At 36.3% G+C, this 21,826-nt stretch overlaps 1 protein-coding gene across 1 annotated transcript in view; it reads right to left on the bottom strand.

Moving 5' to 3' along the window:
• The window catches only part of KIF24 (kinesin family member 24), a 56,741-nt gene that overhangs the window by 23,310 nt on the left and 11,605 nt on the right, over positions 1–21,826 (bottom strand). Inside the window, exons 2-5 of the mRNA XM_081066122.1 lie at positions 17,256–17,903; positions 13,003–13,192; positions 6,822–6,919; positions 3,100–3,315 (exon numbers count right to left, since the gene is read on the bottom strand). Coding sequence (XP_080922248.1) covers positions 3,100–3,315; positions 6,822–6,919; positions 13,003–13,192; positions 17,256–17,878 — 1,127 coding nt within the window. The 5' untranslated portion in view covers positions 17,879–17,903. The remainder of the gene's footprint in view (positions 1–3,099; positions 3,316–6,821; positions 6,920–13,002; positions 13,193–17,255; positions 17,904–21,826) is intronic.

The raw sequence follows: 21,826 nt of genomic DNA on the forward strand, positions 1-21,826 counted from the left end.
AGTAATTTATCCTGTACGTTTAAGAATTAATTTGAAGATCCTTAAACTTTGGTTTCTAGTTTAAGAGGTAGACTAAGCATACAAGTCGTATATACTTTTACCTACCTTTGTCAAAGCCCCACTATTATTTTAGAAAATATGTTTTATTTAAAAAAATGACAGGATAAAATCAAAACAGCTCTAAACAAACAAGGGAGCCACCAGTAGATCTGAACATTTCAGAAGTCTAAGAAAGGGAGGAAACAGATGTTAGCCAATTAACAAGAGATTAAAAAAAACAAAAACCCCACGCTCAAGACACTTGCAGAGTAAGTCTGGGTATTCTCTAGTGAGCCCTAGAGAAACTTCAAATCTAGGAGTTGGCATATTCCCATCCCCTTGGGTACAATTAAAGAATGCAAACATACAGGGCAATATAAACGGACTAACAATTAAGTTCGCAAAGTTGTTGCAATGATGTTGGTAACATTTATTTTTGTATCAGAGGGATTATTCATTATGAATTTGTACCAATTGGACAAACATTTAACTACAAGTTTACTACTACTTGGGAATGCTGAAAAAGCTGCATGAAAAAGTTAAGACGACTAGAAGGAACTTTTCGCACACAACTCATGGCTTTTGTATCATGACAACACACTAGCTCACATGGCACTGTCTGTGAGGAAGTTTTCAGCCAGTAAATAAATAACTGTATTGGAACATCCTCCCTACCGTGTTTCCCTGAAAATAAGACCGAGCTGGACAATCAGCTCTAATGTGTCTTTTGGAGCAAAAATTAATATAAGACTCAGTCTTCTTTTACTTTAATATAAGACTGGTTCTTATATAAGACTGGGTGTAATGTAATGTAATGTAATGTAATGTTATATAATATAATATAATATAATATAATATAATATAATATAATATAATATAATATAATATAATATAATATAATATAAATACAATATAACATAATATACTATACCGGGTCTTATATTAATTTTTGCTCCAAAAGACGCATTAGAGCTGATTGCCTGGCTAGGTGTTATTTTCGGGGAAACAGGGTACTCACCTGATCTGGTCTCCAATGACTTCTTTACCTGAAGATAAAGGAAATATTGAAAGGAAGACATTTCGATGACATTCAGGACAACAAAGGTAATACGACGACAGTTCTGATGGCTATTCCAGAAAAAGTTCCAAAATTGCTTTGAAGGGTGGACTAGGTGCTGGCGTCAGTGCATAGCTTCCCAAGGGGAGTATTTCAAAGGTGACCGTAGTGATATTCAGCAATGGGGTATGTAGCACTTTTTCTAGGATGAATTTGCGAACTTAATTGTCCAACCTCATATCTGGGTCATTTATTAAAGAACTACAAAGGGGTGGCTGGTTAGTTCAGTTGGTTAGAGCGTGGTGCTAATAACACCAAGGTTGTGGGTTCGATCCCTGCATGGGCCACTGTGAGCTGCACCCTCCTTAAAAAAACAAAAAGAAAAAGAACTACATTCACCAACAGCTGGATAATCTGACTGTCCCTTCACAAACACAAACAAACCACACACATAGCACAACAGTGGCTTTTATTCTCATGCCAACTGTTCTTTAAAGGAAGTGGCCTCCTGACCGGAAAGGGCTCCTGCTACGGATACTGGGGCTTGGAAGTGAGGCTGTGATTAAGCTAACTTGAGGCTTCAAAACCAACACAGAGAGGCTAAAAAGGAAAGCCAGCTCTTAGCCAAAGCAACCCCAGAGTGGTACCCTTCTTTATTTGGCAGCTGTGGCACGACTGAACCCCCAAAACCTACATTCTCTGAATTGTGGCACACCCGCAAGTCCCTTTTTGTTGGAATAGTCCACAAGACGGTGGCCGGCCTAAGCCCTCTTAAGTGGCCTCTCCAGTTACGCTACTCAATACTCTAGTGCCCCTCTCCACTGTGTGTGTGTATGTGGGGGCTGGCCCACCCGTGCTCTCCCTACTGAACTGGAGGGGCTCTTCTACCTCGACCCTCCACTCCCCATCTCAGTGCTTGCCTGGACCTGTGGAACTTGCACCTCCTTTTGGACAGCTTTGTAGGAGCTTGAAAACTTTGCTGGGGGCTAGTCTATTTCACTGACTTGGTTTCCCGTCTTCCACCATGGTCAGTCTCAACTCACTCCTCTACAGCTGGTGTGGCTGCTCCCAACACAGCTCAGGTCTGGTTAATTCTATTATGACAACCTTTTATCCTTCCCCCTCCCCTACTTCCTCTCTCCTCCCTGTTCTCTCAGTCAGTTGATACCTTCCCAACTTCGCTGCCTCCTACTCAGTTAAAGTCATCTGTTTCAACCTAAATAAAACTTTATGTCAGAAAAATACAACAGGGATTTAAAATGAGAGTTACTGGGCACATTTCAAAATTACTATATTATGTTGCAAGGGCAATAGTTTTAAGCCATATAAGAGTTAAACTCTCTAAGGTGGATGGTTGGCTCAGTTGGCTAGAGCATAGTGCTCATAACACTCAGGTCGCTGGTTCGAGTCCCACATGGGCCAGTGAGCTGCGCCCTCCACAACTAGATTGAAAACAACAACCTGACTTGGAGCTGAGCTGTGCCCTCCACAACCAGATTGAAAAAACAAACAAACAGCAACTTGACTTGGAGCTGATGGGTCCTGGAAAAAACACACTGTTCCCCAATATTCCACCCCCACAAAAAAACAAAGAGTTCAACTCTCATTGAGTTTACCCTAAGACTATTGAGAGGAAAAACAAGAGAACGTGGGAAACATTATTTATGTAGTTCTTTCAGTATAATAGATTAAAAGAAGGGATTTAAGTTCATGTTGGTTTCCTGACTTCCTGAAGTTATGACCTTTTTCATATACCAAAATATATATAAGGGATAATCTTTGGATAAAAAGGATATTGATCATGTAAAAAAATACTAATGGAAAGCTAATTTACATTTTTCTCTAGCGGAACTGACAGTTTAAAACATATGTAAGTGATTCAGGAGACTCTCATTTCACAAAAGGGCATTAATGTACCAAAGACTCATTAAATCCTATGATTCAGTGGGACTCTGGCTTAAAACAATGATGAACAGATTCAGTTTCCCAATCATATCCAGTACCTTTTTCTTCTATTCAAGAGGTCATAGAGCTGTCCACAGTAGATTTCATAGAAGCTGATCCACACAAAGAGGGACCTTCTTGGCTGGGACACTTTTAGTTGCCTGAAGATATCTCTGGCAGCCAGAGCATATAGTCCTGGGTTCTGGTGAGTTCCTATCATGGTGTAGGTCTTTCCAGCACCGGTCTGTCCGTACGCAAAGCAAGTGGCATTGCCTCTGAGGGAAGAATAATTTGTATCATTTATACATGTTAAGAAAAATGCTAATCTGTACATAGATTTTTATGACAAAAGTCAACTAGAAAAAGAATCTTTGACAAAATTCATGCAATCCTTTAAGGAGAGAAGGGCTTTACATTATAAAAACACAGGAAGAGAAAAAACATTCTCAAAGTAGTACACGAGTTTTCTTACAGGAATTTGTTATGTAACTGGTAAGACCATAAGGTAACTTTGGAAGCCACAGAAACAAGGACTCCTGCTAAGTGCTTTAGAGGATCCTAGAGAAGATTTTGTGTTAATCCTGGAAGACAAGTTCGGTGAAACAATAGAGAATTAAATGTAACAAATAATAAAGGATATGATAAACATGATGGTAGTGACCACTCTTATGAATATTAAGGAAACTTAGAGGTGAAATCAATGTAAGCAAAATACTTGAGGAAGGACTCTTAAAAGAGCTTCTTCTAGGGCCTCAGTTTTCACTTTCATCAATAAATCACTGGGTGACTTGATTTTTAAGATTCTCTTTCTAGACCTGATGTCCTGTGATTCTAAGTAAGAATCACCATTTTTGCATGTGGATAAATGTGTGCACACACTCTGAGTGTGAAGAACTGCAAATAAGAGATGGGAGAGAAGAGGTGGCAGACCAATCTACAGATCACAGGATGTTTTAAGAGGAAATGGAGGCCAAGATTACCTGAGTATTCTGGGGCCCAACTATGTACACTTTCTAAGTAGAAAGTGAATATGATGTTAGGTAGTAAATAGCTATTATAGACCCTTGAACAGGAATCACATGGATTAATGATAAAAGTAGCTACTTAGAGCAATAGAAAAAGTCTATGTATGGACACAGGGGTAAAAGGAGGCTGGAGGTAGGCAGATGGACGAATACATAGAACGAGACCTGAAGCCAGACAGAAAACAAAAAGTGATATGACCAGAGCAAAGCAACCATAGAAGTGTGAGAATCAAGAGATGGTAACTAATCAGATTTAAGCTGCTTGAAGCAGAGGCCAGTTACTTCTTACCTTTTAAACTGTGGCTCCCAACAGTGTAGGTACTTGAATACACTGGCAGAGGCAGTTAGGAAAAGGATTACAGAAGGAAAATTTGAACACAAAAAGATCTAGCAGAATGAGAGTAAAGAATATCATCTACCTTATCTTCTGAACATTTTAGTGATGAGCTTTTAAAAAAATATATGGGCATGAGAATCTCTATAACACTTTACAGAATTTACAGTTAAGTTACACTTAACTTGCAACTCTCTTACTTTTTATTGGTAATGTTTTAACATTCAATTTCTAACTTATTTTAGAAGCATACTCTTTCACAAAGCACTCTCTAGATTTGGTGCATAAGAAATTGAACCTGAAAAATATATCACCCTTTTTAGCCTGCTCATACTAATAATTGTAAAAGATTTAAATAACTTCCACAAAACAATTTAAAAGACAACACAAAAAGGGCAAGTGAAGATATCTGAATGGCCAATAAGCATGTGAAAAGATGTTCAGTATTATCAGGCATTAGGGAACTTCAAATTAAAAACACAATGATATACAGTTCCATACCCATTAGACTGGCTACAATAAAAAAGGCTGACAATGCCAAATACGGTGAGAATGCAGAACTGCAATTCTCATGCACTGCTGTGAGGAGTATAAAACAGTGAATGGAAGAACCTGAGACTGGCTTTTGATATTATGAAAGTGACACATGGCAGAGAGCACAGCCTCATTGAGGATTTGATCCTACTCTTAGAAGAAGAATGTGATGCCAAGATAAGAGCATCCTAAGTGAGCCCCATCAGTTGGAAAGATGGCTTATACCTCGACTGAATACCTTACTGAGATCACACCCTCTACACTTGGTTTGCTGTGCGATCCTCAGTTAAAAATGCTGTTCTGTGTTTATGTAGGTAAGTAGGCAGACATACAGTTTGCCAACAACAAGAATCATTAGTTGTAGAGAAGCACAATTATAACAAATATTTAAAAATGTGGTTGAAAATGCAAAAAAACAAACAGTGCATGGAACACTGCTTGATACCTTCTAATAAACGTACACCTATGCAATGGCCCAGCAATTCCATTTCTAGGTTTTAACTGAAGATAAATGAAAACATGTCCACAAAAAGACTTGTATAAGAATGTTTATGGAAGGAGAACTGACTCTTGGTGGTGAACACACAATGGGATTTATAGATGATGTAATACAGAATTGTACACCTGAAATCTATGTAATTTCACTAACAATTGTCACCCCAATAAATTAAAAGAAAAAAGCAATTTTATGCTACACTGTTTGCTACTTAGCAAGTGGAGATACATTTTTGAATTCATTAAATGTAAGTCTACAGATTTACATATATATCTGCATCTTTACATTTACAGTAAAAATCCTGTTAACATTAAAAAAAATGTTTATACACGGTTTTATTCATAATAGTCCAAAACTGGAAACAACCTAAACGTCAATCAACAGAATGGATAAACAAATTGTGGTATATTCATACAATTCATTCAATACAATTCATAGAAGGGAACAGCAATAAAAACTACAGGTACATGCAATAAGTACTAATATCAAAAAACATTATGCTAAGCAAAAGCAGGCTTGAAAGAATATACATTGTAATGATTCTATTTCTATGACATTCTAGAACAAGCAAAACTTATCTATAGTGACAGGCAGCAGGTCAGTGGTTATATAAGACCTGGAGATAATGGTGGGGAATTAACTAAAAAGGGACACAAGAAAACTTTCTGCGGGGGTGGAAACATTCTGTATCTTGTTCCAGGTATCGGTTAGCCAGATGTATACAACTATCAACTCATGAAACCTGAACAGTTCTTAAGATCTGTGCATTTTATCGCATGTAAATTACACCTCAATGTTTTAAAAGTTATTTTAAAAAATAAAATTCAAAATACTCTGGAATCAGCAACTATAACAGGTTTGGCATTTCCTACTTGTACATGTCTACATTTTAAATATTCAACAGATGCCCCTACTACCTTTTCTGTCCTATTTAATGTTTATTAAGTGTGAATAATTACTTCAAAATTTTAAAAATATATCTATGAAAAGCAGATAAGTGATAGTCACTAGTCTATCCTACTCCAATGAAAAAATTAACAGGATGATAGCCAGAACATATAATTCCTATTATCAAAAGTTCAAACTAACTACAACCACTTAAACCCTTTCATTCTGAGGACTTTGATGAAATTGTCAGCTTGTATTTTTCAACTACGCAGAGAATCAATATCATCAGTATAAAGGACATTTTGCTGAAAATTTCTAAATGCTTGGTAAATTCTATACATAGAGAAACGGAATTTTTTAGAAGAGACCAATTTAACTTAACTAGATCAAAACTCAAACTCATGTTTAATTCGAAGGAACTGAAGAGCACGAGTGATATTTTTTAAAATGACTTATGGAAAATAGAAAATAAAAAGCAAGAAAAGCAAAGAATTACTATCATACCCATTGAAAATATGCTGAACGAGTGGGTGAGTAGTCTTCATGTATACATCCCAATTGGTGCACGCCTCGCCGAAAACTTCATCAAAATAAAAGACATGCTGAAAAAGAAATTTGATTTTTATAGAAAGGGGCATTTTCTGCATATTCTTCACCATTATTCTAGATAACACATGATAAAAGTGCAAATACAGTTTTAATAGTAACTGACCAGGACAATTAAGCAATCAGTAACTGTCAAATAACAGGGCCTTCTTTTACTTGAGATCTGTAGACATATTCTTATAAAAACCAAGGCACACAATTTTTGTTCTTTCTTAAGCAAATTGATGAATACAAGAGTGAGCTAATCCTCCTTAGGTCCAGGAGAGGAACTGAATTCTATGGAGGTGATACTCATAGCCTAGCTAGGGCTAACATATTTTAAATTGGGGGGGAATTCCTCATTCCATAGGTTATACAGCTTAACTTTTCCGTTCCATAAGCATTTATTGCTCAGCTGGCAGGATGCATATTGCAGTACGCACTTCAAGGAGCCCAAAGATACAGACATTACCCTACCATTACTCTACCCCACCTCCTAAAGATGTTAATCCCGACAAGTATACAAATGAGTGTAAGGTAGAAAAAACTTGGGAGATTAAGTACATGCGGAATTCAAAGGTGAAAAATAGTCCCTCTGATTGGGAAAGACTATACGAGAAAATGACTGTATTGAGAATGGCCATGGGGGAAGAAGAGGAATTTGAGAGGCAGAGGTGGAGACAGGGAAGGTATTCCAAGCATAGGGGAAACATGAGCAGAGTCCACACAGGAAAACACAAAGAATGTTTAGGGAACAGGGAAGATTCAATGCGGTTGAAATGCAGGATTTTGTAGGTAGAAAAGTGAAACAGAAGGCTAGAGTGAGTTAGGACTGTGTTGTAGGGGTCTTAGGACATCGGCCTTAAGGAAGGGGTTTATTTAATTCAATAAACAGTGAGAAGACAATAAAAATAACTTTGGAAAGAGGGATGATCTGAACCATTTTATTGGAAGATCAATCTGGCTTCACACTGTAAATGGACTGGGAATAAGGGCACTAGTAATTCAGTAGTGAGGTAAAGAGGGTCTAAATTAGATGATGATAATGGAAATAAAGAGGAGATAGATGCATGAGAAATTTGGCAACTGACTGGATGTGGGGAGCTGGGGAAAGAAAGGTGACTCTTAAATGAAAAACCATGGTAACCTGGAAGAGAAGAGCTAGGAGACCCCATTCAGTTGGGTCTGGTAAATATTAGTTCAGCAGCCATGATCATTTGCATCATTTAGAGCAGGGGTGTCCAAACTGTGGCCCGTGGGCCAACTGCGGTCTGCAATCCATTGTTAATTGGCCCATAGCAAATTCCAAAAATATATTGAATTTACTTAAATAAACCAGGTGAGGCACTATGTACTTCACCTTGAGTGAGTGGCCCGGCTGTTTGTGTATTTTACCGTATATGGCCCTTGGTAAAAAACGTTGAAAAAAGTTTTGACACCCCTGATTTAGAGGCTTACCATGTTGGCAGCTCAACTACATCTGAGTAAGAAATCCTAATAATTTCAAGCCTGACTGTAGCATTATAATGGCAGTCTATACACAATAAATGAGAGATGAGGCCCTATCTTCTGCTACCTTTTGGGAGTACTCTAAATATCCAGTTAAGGAAAAATTGAATGGGCAAATCCAGAAAAATGAACTTGGGCCAATTTACTGTGGGTCACTCTATTCCATGTTCGATCTTGTTTTGTGTACCATTACATTAGAATGGAAATTCTTTAGGTCATCTGAGAAGAAATTGGGGCCACAAAGTCAAATTTATCAGTTAGAAAAAAATCTCTAAATGTTAGAAGATGAGAAAATAATGAATCTGTGCAGCATGATAAAGAGATCTGTGAACTTTTAGTGCTTTGAATAATGTGATATGACTTCAAAAACAGTAAAATTTTATAACTGTTGACGCTGGGTGATAGGTACATGGGAGTTCATTATACTTTTCATTAAGCTTAAAAATGGCAATAAAGAATAAAATGTTTCTAAAATCTGGCTTTAATGAACATGATTTATATAATATCTAACTCATAACTGTTCTTTAAAGAGACAAATCCATTCATTGATCAAATATCATCGTAGGCTTTAATAGTTAAGTATGAGATCAAAAACAAAACATATTATACACACACGTGTGTGCGCACATATATGTATATGTATGTGTGTGTGTATATATGCATTTCTCAGGCAAGTAAGAAAAAATGAATAGAAGTAAATATAGAAATATATTTTTTTGGTTTTATTTCATTGAGTATATGGCTATTCTTCCTTTCCTTCTATAAGTATTAGTGAATAACTTTAGCTCGAGTAAACACCTTAAACAATTAAAGGGATTAGTTAATATCTTTCATTCAAACGGAATTCAGGTATCAATTTTTCCAGTAGTTTTGTAAGTATCTCTCATGAAAGAAATGTGAATATGCAAGCTTATTATAATAAAGTCCTTTGCATCACATATACTTTCATTTGATCATACTTTATCAATGAAGTTGGAGTAACACTCACTTTAGCCTTGGTATTATCAGAGTTCCATAGTTTTTTAAATAAGTTTTTTCAAATTGTAAAATATGTACTTATAGAATATCTCTGGAAAGATACACTTGAAACAGGTAATACTGGTTGCCTTCCAGGAGGAAATGGGATTAGAGACACTTTCACTGCATACCCTTTTGTACCTTTTGATTTTGAAAGAGGTAAATCTAGTTTTTCAGTTATCATCAATAAAACAACAAACAACAAGGGTTGGTGTGGATTTACAGAAAAGGGAATCCTTGTGCACTGTTGGTGGGATTACAAATTGGTGCAGCCATTAAGGAAAACAGTATGGAGATGCCTCAAACACTTAAAAAAGGCTACCACATGACCCAGAAATCCTACTTCTGGGTATTTATCCGAAGAAATCCAAAACACTAATTTAAAAAGATATATGCATCCCTATATTCAATGCAGCATTATTTACATAACCTAAGTGTCCATCAATAGACAACTGGATAAAGAAGATGTGGTACATACATACAATGGAATATTTATTACTCAGCCATAAAAGGAATGAAATCTTACCACTTACAACAACATAGATGAACCTAGAGGGTATTATGCTAAGAGAAATAAGTCAGACAAATATCATATTTCAATTATATGTGGAATCTAAAAAACAAAATAAACAAAGAGAAACAGACTCATAGATTCAGAGAACAAACTGATGGTTACCGGATGGGAGTGGAGCTGGGGGGCTGGGTGAAAATGGCGAAGCGATTAAGAAGCTCAAATTGGCACTTATAATATAGTCACAGGGATGTAAAGTACAGCATAGGGAACATAGTCAATAATATTATAATAACAATGTATAGTGCCAGGTGAGTACTAAACTAATTGGGGCATCGCTTCATAAATTACATAAATGTCTAACCACTATGCTATACACCTGAAACTAATATTGAAGGTCAACTGCAATTTAAATTTTTTTTAAATAAATAGAAATTAAAAGCTTTTACTTTTTTTGCTTTTTCTTTTTTTTAATTTATTGAGGTGACATTTGTTAGTAAAATTACGTAGATTTCAGGTGTACAATTCTGTATTACATCATCTATAAATCCCATTGTGTGTTCACCACCCAGAGTCAGTTCTCCTTCCATCACCATATATTTGATCCCCCTTACCCTCATCTTCCACCCCCCACCCCCCTTACCCTCTGGTAACCACTAAACTATTGTCTGTGTCTATGAGTTTTTGTTTCTCATTTGTTTGTCTTGTTCTTTTGATATTTTTGGTTTATAAGTTTTTACTTCTTTATATAAAAGTCACAACAGTTGATCGCAGAACATTTTAAAAACATGGAAAATAGAGAAGAAAATCAAATTATCTGTAAATCTTACTACTCAGAGATAGCCATTGTTTACTTCTGATATTTCAGTAACATGTTTTTCCTCTAATATTATTTCTTTATTCAAGAAATTAGAATAAAATATACAGGTTTCCTAGTTTTTTCACTTATTACATTATGATAAAATTTAATGGTAAGCAGGACAGCACATTACATGTATATGATCACATATACTAAGTAACAAAAGAAGATTTGAAAGGATATTCAATTAAATGAACACATAAACATATTGTTTAAACTCCTAAATAAGTTTAAAAATAAAACCCAAAGAATTTAGGATCAATATTTATTTGCTAGAAACTTCCCTTTTCTTCTTTCTACTTAAGGAAGGAAAAAGTGGGGGGAGCCCTCTCAACACTTTTATATTACAACATTGATAGGTAAGGACTTTGACCTATGAGCGCAGAGGTCCAAAGTTCAAACAGCAGAGAAAATGCTATGGAAACTATGGGTATTCAATAAGTATTGACCAATGGTAATAACAAAGAAGTTAAGGTTATTGTGTTTTGGGATAATGGAAAAATACAAAAGAACGATGGGGGCCTCCTTAAGGGAATTACTGTGACAGAAGCATCATTAAGGCAGTCTTGGGTAGATGGTGATTGGATAGGGCAATTACTACGGCTGTAAGTAGCCATGGAACTAGATATCATTACAACTGATTGTTCGTTTGGACCATCTTCAAAATAAATACCTCCCACCTAGACCTAATAGATTGTGCATTGATCAGCAATCGATAAGGCTGTTAAACTGATTGGGTTGATTATACAGTGGCCTAGTAATTTAGTGCCCATAGAAAGACTCAGTGGATTTTTTTGAATGTTACTGCGAAATCGTTTTGGTAACCAAAGAAAAAGAAGAACAATGAAAGTGTCAAAGGGGGGAAAGTGTTAGTTTGACTTCAGTGTGAAATGATTTATTCAAGTAGAGCTAAGATGGTAGGTAGTTAAGGTGAGTTGCTAGCACACCCGATTACTCACCACTTTTTTTTTCTCTCTACCTGTCACTGGTTTTTGAGGCAAGAGAGTGTCAGAGAGAATAAAATGACTATAATATGAACACTTTAGGGAGTCAGATTCAGAGTAAGAGAAACTTTTCTTTCTTTTTCTTTTTAAACTTTTATTTATTTTAAGTGTGTTTTTTCCAGGACCTATCAGCTCCAAGTCAAGTAGTTGTCTCAATGTAGTTGTGGAGGGCACAGCTCACAGTGGCCCACGCGGGGATCAAACCAGCAACCTTGTTAAGAGCACCGTGCTCTAAACAACTGAGCTAACCAGCCGCCCTGAGTAAGAGAAACTTTTATTCCCAAATTTTAACACCTGGTGGATCATCCCCAGTTTTAGATTATTCAGAATTGCTTCACAATTTTATGAGTACCTAAGATACAGTATCTTCCATCTACGGGGTTTGTTATTATACTTCCATATGAGACTGAAGAGTTATTGTAAGGATACCTATTAGCTTAGAATAATAAGTTCATTTCAATACCAAACCCTTTCTCCTCAGACTCTTACAATCGTTCTGGCAGGGAGTCAACACTTTTTATGTGTCTGAGTGACTAGTGTTTTATTTAAACCCTTACATGTTAAATGTGAAATCATATCCCTGGATTATATTCACCCACTGCAATCTACCCTGTACAAAGTGGCCTGCTCAAGAGCCCAATTTCCACCAAATTAAGTCTCAGCGCAAAGACAGTTGAGAATAAACATAAGCAGTTGGCTGGCAATCTGGGGCCTTATTGCTCAAAAATATATCTCCCATCATTAAACTCCAGACTCACATTCAACAGAGTGGGAAGTTCACACTGAGAAACAGACAAGAATTGAGACTGTGTGACCGTCGCATTCAGTCACTCCGGGGCATGCACTCAGTAACTGGTCCTGTCTATCACTAATTCATTATTTAAATTCTTATCTCCTCATTCCCCCCCGTTTTTGCTGAATATGTACAACTAAATTCATGTAAAGTGTGTTACGTGAATGTATGATGCAACCCGATTGCACTAGAGTAGAGGAATTAGGTTCTTGTATCCCCCATTGCAATATATATTTTTAAAAACTAAAGCCCAGGATATCAATGATTTAATGTAACGTCACACCAAGGATGAATGCCAACACCCAAACTAGAAACTGGATTTTAGAATTTGTATGCTGCCACTTAAACAAAAAGCAAAAATTTGATATACTTGATAATAGTAATTCCAAACACAAAAAGTACCATACCTGCAGAATATACTGTGTGAGATCAACAGCTTCTTTCTTCTCATGGACAAGTAGAGTTTCTTCGTCTTCTATAGTAATAATATTAATTTCTCCACGACGTATCTCCTTCATGCCCAGAGGGCGTTTTCGAACGCAAACTCTGATTTTCTCCATCTCAGTCCAAGGATTCTCTTTCTCTGAAGTGTTCTGTCTGATGTATGTTAATAAGTGGGCTTTAATTTTTACTAGTAGTATGAGGCTACTTAAGAAATCAAAGTATCAGTACATTTTGTTATAAATCTGCTCTGTGTATATACAAAGAGTGCCAAAAAAATGTATACACATTTTAGGAAAGGAAAAAACTATTACAATTGTAATAATCAATATATATCGGTAACAAAAGATGACTACAAGTCACGTTTGACTTCTGTAATTACAAAAGGTGCTCAAAATGGTTACCATCAGCATCCAGACACTTTTAATTACTGCGAACTACTGCTTGAGCAACACTGACAATCTCTTAAAATAGGTATACATTTTTTTGCCCCCCCCCCCCCGGTATATATAAAGTTGCATATTAAAGTTTTGACACTGAGAAAGTTATTAGCTAAATCCTCCTGATTACTTCTATCTCCATCCCTGCTCCACTCTACCCTTTGTCCTGACCAAAACAAACAAAAACCCACTCCCAAACCTTGAGAATTGCTTTAGCTTCAAGAGTGTGTTTGGCTTCCACATGTGGTTTTCCAAGTCTTTTAACAATGGATTGATAAATGCTTTCTTTACATCCCCAAAACTCAGGTTGGTCAACCCTCAAAAATCTAACACACTACGCTGCTTCCACCCTCTAAGGCTTTTACAATACCCAAACCCGTGTCTCTTGTTTCCTTTCAATCCAATTTTCCTTGTACATTTACTGTTTTCTTGATTATTCAATCTAATTACTTTTTTAATTTTTATGCTACCTGAGTTTACTAAATACCTTGAATCAGGTGGTAGGTTTCAGTGTACTTTTCCCCTGTTCCTTACAGGTATATTCTGCCTATGTCTCGTTCTTATACTTCTTTTTGCTCACCCTGTTATGTACGTATTTGTTAGAATACAATCCTATATTTCTTCTGCCTAGGACAATTTTATGACCGGTTCTGTCCACCACTAATTCACCTTTCTATTCAGATGCATTTCTTCTCTGGTTCTGATTTCAGTAAACTCATTAATGTTAATATCCAGAATATATGAGGCAAATATTCCTTGGGTTAGGGATACAAAATTCATCAGGTTTACTTGCTGAGCCTAATGGTGGTCTATATGTACACCATATAGCTAAGAACTGACCACATTCCTATATAGAAATTCCTCTTAAGCTAGGTAAGAATAGGATTCTTGAAAGCAGCAGGATCAATGCCTTTAGTCCATATACTAAGAATGTCTTAGCAAGACAAATTATTCCCTTCCTTTACACTTTAGAATTTGATTAAGAGCCCCTAAAAAGCCTTTTGTAATATATTTTACACAGGATATTTCACTATATAATTGTTTCATATCAATTTCAATTTTCTGCACCCTCCAACTGGCTAGAAAGTTATTTTTTGCCAGGATGTAAATCAGTAAAAAATAGCAAAAATTTCTAATATAATGCATACAGGATTACTCAAGGCTTTTAAGGTACATTTTGTTTTTTTAACCAACATACAGCACTTTTTTAAAAGTACCATTTTGAGGTTAAGTGTGGCAAAATTTTGATAATCATTAAAAGTGGGTGATGGGCATATGGGGTTCATTATTCTATTCTCTCTTCTTTTGCTTATGTTATTTTCCCCAAGATAAAGCAAAATTTTAATGCATCATTTTAACAAGTGCTTTGTGTCAAAATCTCTAGTAGTCGGTGAGTATTAATAACCTAATTGTATAAAGCTAATCAAAGAGGACAGAAAACGTCCTTTTCAAAGTTGACCAGGGACTCTAGGATGGGTCATACAGACAAAAGGACTACAGTTTTCAAGTTCAAGAGACAAAAAGGCACTGGTTTTAATGCTCAGTCTTCCCTAGAAGAAATAAACTACATCTGTCTGACATGCAAAAAGTTGAAACAGCTGAAGTTAGGTCTACTCAAGTCTTAAATAAGTCAGGTCAACCAGTTTTCTAAATGCCTTAGATTTTTATTAAAATTCTGAGGCAAGCAACTTATTTTGAACTTATCTGAGTTGAGGCATCCAAAGAGAATGCTCTTTGGATAGGATGACCCCCTAACAGCAAGCCTTAAGTAGGTAAGGGAGTTTCTCAGGGTTCTGAAATCCTAACTCCCATTAGGAAATGGATGAGAAAACAGTATTAAGGATTATTGCAGCAAATGTACTTTCTTATCTCTATTTCTCTAACACAAAAAGTCCCTGACTTACAATGGTTCAACTTACGATTTTGTGACTTTATGATGGGGCAAAAGAGATACATTCAGTAGAAACCGCACTTCCAATTTTCATGTTTTCCCACACTAGTGATATGCGGTAAGATACTCTGTCACGACACCGGACAGTGGCAGTGAGCAGCAGCTCCCAGTCACTCAAGTGATCAGAAGAGTGAACAAATGATACTCTAGAGTGTACTGTGTTGCCAGTGTTTTTTTAATATTGTGTTGTGAGCATGTTTAAGGTAGGCTAAGCTAAGCTATGATGTTTGGTAGGTTAGGTGTATTAAATGAATTTTCAACTTACGATATTTTCAATTTACGATGGGCGGGACATAATTCCATCGTAAATTGAGGAGTATCTGTATAATAAAAAATGAGAAGAGTGAGATAATGATATAAAAGTTGAGAAAGCTCAATCCAACAGATTTTGCTCTGGGTTTGTCATGAATTAACTTCTATAATAGCATTTATCTCACCACGTGGTGTTTATCTGTCTTCTCACTTACCCTGCCCCCTAAGAGACTCAGAATCTCCAGATATCCTAATTATCTTTATATCTAGAATTGAGCCTAGCAGAGGTGGTACTTAAAATTTGCCAAATAAATAAAAGCAATATTTAAATTAAAATATCCATTCTATCCAAATAATGTAAAATGCTATCTTTATTCTATTTATAAATAATACTAGATTTTTATGTGTTGTTCAATAAGAGACTGTCATATTCAAGACAACACTTGTTCTTTAACCACTGAGTTAACCATATGATAGCAACAATCCTGGCTTTGATGGTCATGGGACAATCTAGTCCTCTCACAATTAAAAGAAGAAAACAGTACTATATGCTGTGCTCTGCTAAACCTCCCCCCAAAGTTTCAGAAACACTTTAAAATTCACTTATGTATTTCAAATTACTAAAGGTACTTTTATCTTTAAAATTGGGCCTTCTATTTTTTTGGAATAAAAGAACTGGTTGGTTATGAGATCCTCTGAAACCTTAGCTAATATAAGACCAGATGTAAATATCTTGTTTTAAGGTATAAACTTCTGTTTTAAAAATGTGGCTTATGAATATATTTTGTTTCTCCAAAAGTCACCATCTAAAACTTTTAAAGTAATAAAACAAGCAATACATGTTATTTTAAAAAAACACATATTCTACCAGTGTTAGTATTAGGTATTATTCAATATTTCACCTCTTAGGGACCTTATTTCAAATTGTAACTTGAAGCACTAGGGAAAAAGAACTTATTGTCACCCTCTCAAACCCTAAACTCTATAAAAGTGACTTACTCTTTGCAATTACCAAAATCATCCATTCTTCCAGGGCTGGAATTGTAGAAGGCACTCAAAATCAGGACCATATTTCAAAGTGTGCAGGTAAACCAACTGTTCCAAAGACCTACTTAATTCAACAACATGATCTTTGTTTTTAACTAAGATTTATGTCTCCTGGTTTAAATGAATGTGATACCTTAAAAAAAAAAAATCCTGTAGATTGTATACTTTTCTTTTTCCATTGCAGAAGGCTAGTTCACTATTTTACCTTCATGGATGCAATACATGTATCCTGTTACACTCTAATAAATAATAGAAATAGGTCTGCTATAGAAATAACAGCAGATCCGGGCAAAAGCAGCTATTTGACGTACATGAACAATATCATCTTTCTCCCATCTGGAAAGTCCCAATTCCTCATTAATTTCCCCCCATCAAGGTATTACTATTATCGATGCAGAAGCTGTTCACTATCATTTTCTATAAATGAGAAGTAGGTTGCTCTCCTCTGGTCATGAAGCGGACTGCTCTTGCCTGAGGCTACCCTCCCTCCAAAAAAAAAAAAAAAAAAAAAAGGGTAAAAAATGATTACCTGACACCAGCATGAGGAATTCCATAGTTATACCCTGAAACATGAGAAACTCTTTGAATAATGGGAATATCACAATCCCCCAATATTGGAGAAAAGTGATTTGATGAAAAGAGTGAAGTGTTAGTTTCTGTTTGCACATAGGAATCAGCAGCTGTGGCATTCAGAATTCTTGTTTTTGTATGGTACTGGGAATCATCTGGTAGCATGTGTTCCAGCACTTTTAGATAACTAGACTTCTGCTCATTTGTAGAAAAATCTGGTATATTGCACATTTCAAACCCATAGTTGCTGGCAGTTCTGTCTTTAATGTCAGAAGAAGAATCAAAATGCAGTTGCCTGCGAGGTCCAGATCTGGGTTCCAGAGGCTTGATGTCCAGGCTGCTTGTCTGAAGAGGGTGCTCTGGGCTACTGTCTGCTTTGTCTTCTTCCTGCATAATCTTAATGATTTTGATAAGTTGGAAGAGACGTTTGCGGTCGTTCATGTCACGGATACCCAATTTGGAGTAGTCCTTCATTGTAACTTTGGCTAATTCATCTACTTTCTGAAGGCCAAGGGCAGTAAAATGAGGATAATACTGTGCAAGTTCAGCTTCACAAAGACATTCATACAGCCAGGATGTCATTTTCCTGAATAGGTTTCTATAAACTCTGCAAAGGAAAAAACAGTCAATCACCTGAAATACATATACTACAATTATTCCTCTAAAAATGAAAAACACAAAACAAATATGCAGAAAAATCCATTCTAGCATGCCAAGTTTTCAATAAATATATTTTTCTTCTAAGATGAAAAGCATAGTGCATAAACAAAGATGCTTATGCTGCATTTGTAGTAACATCTAATTTGTTCATCTGCTTAATAAAAACTTTCGATTGTACATATATATATATATATATATATATATATATACACACACATACACACACACATAGCTACATGCACACACACTTAACACAAGTCACGCACTTATTTCTAGGGAGCTCCTTCCAACCTTGCAATGCCTGCTTAACACATGCCACAAACTACTGAAACCTTGCTGATTACAGCAGGACTAATTTTAGATGTTCATGTTAACATCAAGGCATGTTGCACAACTGTTTCCCATGATTAATGAACAAAGACTAAGAACTCTTTTAGAATGGAAAGCAGAATTAAACAGCGAACCAGAGGATTATAAAGTAATATAACTCAGAGAAAAATCTCATTTGTATCTGTTGAGTATTGGTAAAAATTAGTTGTGTAAAAAGGTAAAAATGTCATTAATTCAGAATCTACTGATTCACATTGCAGGTAATTCTGAAAGGTAGGCGGCTGGAGATGTCTATCTGTACAGAATATGAATAAAAGAATTTACCTAGGAAATACTATGGTCAAGATTTTAAATGGTTGCATATTCAAATGGTTAATATGCCAAGACATTTAATTAAATACTAATTAATGATGTGGTAATAACATATACTCCTGGTTTGTTATTAAGGTCAGCAACCTGAGGAGTCCTCCATACTGTTAAGTTCAAGTTCATGAGAATATTCAAAAGTAAGTAAACTATATTTTCTTTCAAAAAATTGTTTTATAATTCAGTTTTCAAAATTCAATTCCTTCTTGGTAAAGCCTTTCTGTTTTTCATTTTAATTTGTATTTTGTGTACACTCTAGGAGAAACAGAGAAAGCGTCAGGGCTGAGTAATAATGATGATTGAAGTACCCTACATAATTAACTTTGGAGGAAATGCTACTTAAGCTAAAGAAAAGGCCAAAGGGGCTAAGTAACACATCCTAAACTCATCCTGCCCTTTTATATTTGTGATAGATTTAAAAAACAAAATAAAACCAATAATAAAAACCCCACAAATTCTTCGAAGGTCTTTCTATCAAGAGATGGAGTTTACTTCTCCTTTCATCGCATCACAAGGCCTTGCCTTGTGACCTGTTGTGGGCAACAGAATGTTGTGGAAATGACACTGTGATTCCCATGCTTAAACCTCAAGAGCTCTTGCAGCTTCTACTGTCCTTTCTTTGCTGAAATATTTTAAAATAAATTCCAGACATTTCATTTCACCTCTAAATTTATTTTTTAGATACTTTTTCATATAACCATATGCCATTATTATACCTAATCAAGTTAAAAATAATTTTTTGGTATTTTATATTCAGTCCATAATCTAATTATCCCAATTACCTCAAAATTTTCTTTAAAAATATTTATCTTTATAAATTTTTATTTTTTATTTATTTTTAGGTTTTTAAGGAGGGCACAGCTCACAGTGACCCATGCAGGGATTGAACTGGCAACTTGGTGTTATTAGCACCATGCTCTAACCAACTGAGCTAACCAGCCACCATCTTTATATATTTTTAAAATATCTATATTTAAACAAATATTTTTAAAATATCTTTTACAGAAATACCTCTTTGTTCAAATCAAAATCCAGACAAGGTACATATGGTTATGACTCTTGAGTCTTTTTTATTACAAGGCAGTACCCCATCCTTCTTTTTTCCCCTTTTACATTTGATTGAGTTGTGCAGAAATCATGTATGTCCTAAGTATGAGGCATACTTGTACTTAAAAACAAAAAAAAATTCACTCACTCTTCATCGGAAATTCAAATTTAACTAGGTGTCCTGTTTTGTTTTGGCTTAATCTGGCAACCCTATAGTAGAATCAAGCTCCACATTTCAGGCAAAAATACTTCATAGGTGTTATCATGTGCTTCACAATACATCACATCAGAATATATGCAAATGTCTACAAATTGCAGCCTGATCCCTTCATTATAAAGTTTTCTCATCAACCAACCAATTCAGTGGTTTCATCCACTGATCGCTACCTGCCTCATTAAGGATTGCAAAATGGTGATTTTCTGAATCTATCATTGTGGAATTTTTCTATAAAGAAAAATTTTCTGTCAAAACTAGGGCTATTTGGTTATCCAAAGTAGAGTTTATGCATAAAGGCAGGCATAAAGATATTCTTTCCTTTTAATTTCCAATGTGCAGAGTAAGCAGTAGAGTCCTAATTATTTTGGATGTGTCCAATGAGTTTTTTCAGGGTTTCGTTTTTTGCTTTTTTTTGGGGGGGCGGTGTTCAAATTCATTATGTTTTCCCCCTTTCCCTCCGCTGTCCCCCCCCCAACTCCGAGTTAAGTCATTGTTATTCTGTCTAGTTGTAGAGGGTGCAGCTCACCCTCCCACGGGGGAATCAAACTAGCGACCTCGGTGTTAGGAGCACAACCACCTGAACCACCCGGCCGCTCTCAAATTCATTATTAACTCGTAGGTTTTTTAAATGTATTTCATGTTGTAAGGAATAGAATATATGAAGGTCTGCCTGGGAACATTTGGGGATGTAAACTCTCACAGTGGCTGGGATACGTGCTTGGCCTTGGAAGGATTGGCTACCCTCCCAAGGACCAAGAAAATATTTACAGGATGTGGAGCCTGGCCTTCGCCTTGCCACAGGTGGGCCGAGCTCTGATACATCTAATCTCGTACCAAGGACTGGTCCCGGCTCCTAGCCAGATCCGAAACCAGTTCCTTGTGTTGTTAACACGTATGCTTATTGCTCCTTGCTGCTGTTGTTAGTGAAGTCCTCAAAACCCCAGAAGGCGGAGGAGCAACAGCAACAGTTGTTCCCCGGCCGCCTGGGCTGCTGTAAGGTGTTTCGCTCGTGCTGATGAAGGGCCGGTGCTGTTTCTGCGCATGATGTTTTGCCTGTGTTGATTTTTTACCGGTGTTGTTTCTGCGCATGATGTTTTGCCCGTGTTGATTTTTTACCGGTGCTGTTTCTGCGCATGATGTTTTGCCCGTGTTGATTTTTTACCGGTGCTGTTTCTGCGCATGATGTTTTGCCCGTGCTGATAACTTTACTCGACTTGGATTTTGCCCTGCTGATGAAAGGCTGTTGCTGTTTCTACGACTATAATTGACCGGGCCCTGGTGGTATGATGAATTGCCTCCTTGCTTGTTAGTGGTATGATAATATATTCCTCTAATCTCTGTCTTGTCTTACTTACTTTCACTTTGTAATAAAACTCTTTAACCCCTTCATCCCGGCTTGTGGTGGTGTGTCTTGCGTATCAGGCCTTGAAAATAAGTCTGTGCACAGCAATCGATAATACTTATCGATACACATGTGTTCCAATCAATTGTCTTAGTCTTTGACACCTTCATCTTCTATATTTTCTGGCCAAAACCTAAAATTGGCTTTCCTCCAAGAAATAAATGTGTCTGTTTTAGAAGTAGCTGCCCATTGTCCCACATCCAGCTAAGGTTTATGCATTCCCAGCAAGAAAGGATAGAGAAAGCAGAGAGGGCCTGCACCTCAGGGAAAGAGAGAAAGAATGAGCACAACCATACTGGCTCTTCTTTTCCCTTTGGAAATCACAAACAGCTCTACACAGACACAAACAGCTAGTCCAGAAAGGTCACTACTAACTTCATATTTGAGTTACTGAACAGTTTTTCTAGCTCAATTGTCAACTTTGGTGTCAACTCCAAACTTTGGTGACAACTCCATTAGTTGTCGCTTCTAGAAGGACTTATTAAAGAATGACTTTGAGGCATTTACA

The sequence above is a fragment of the Rhinolophus hipposideros genome (assembly GCF_964194185.1).
Source record: "Rhinolophus hipposideros genome assembly, chromosome: 11".
Classification (NCBI taxonomy): Eukaryota; Metazoa; Chordata; class Mammalia; order Chiroptera; family Rhinolophidae; genus Rhinolophus; species Rhinolophus hipposideros.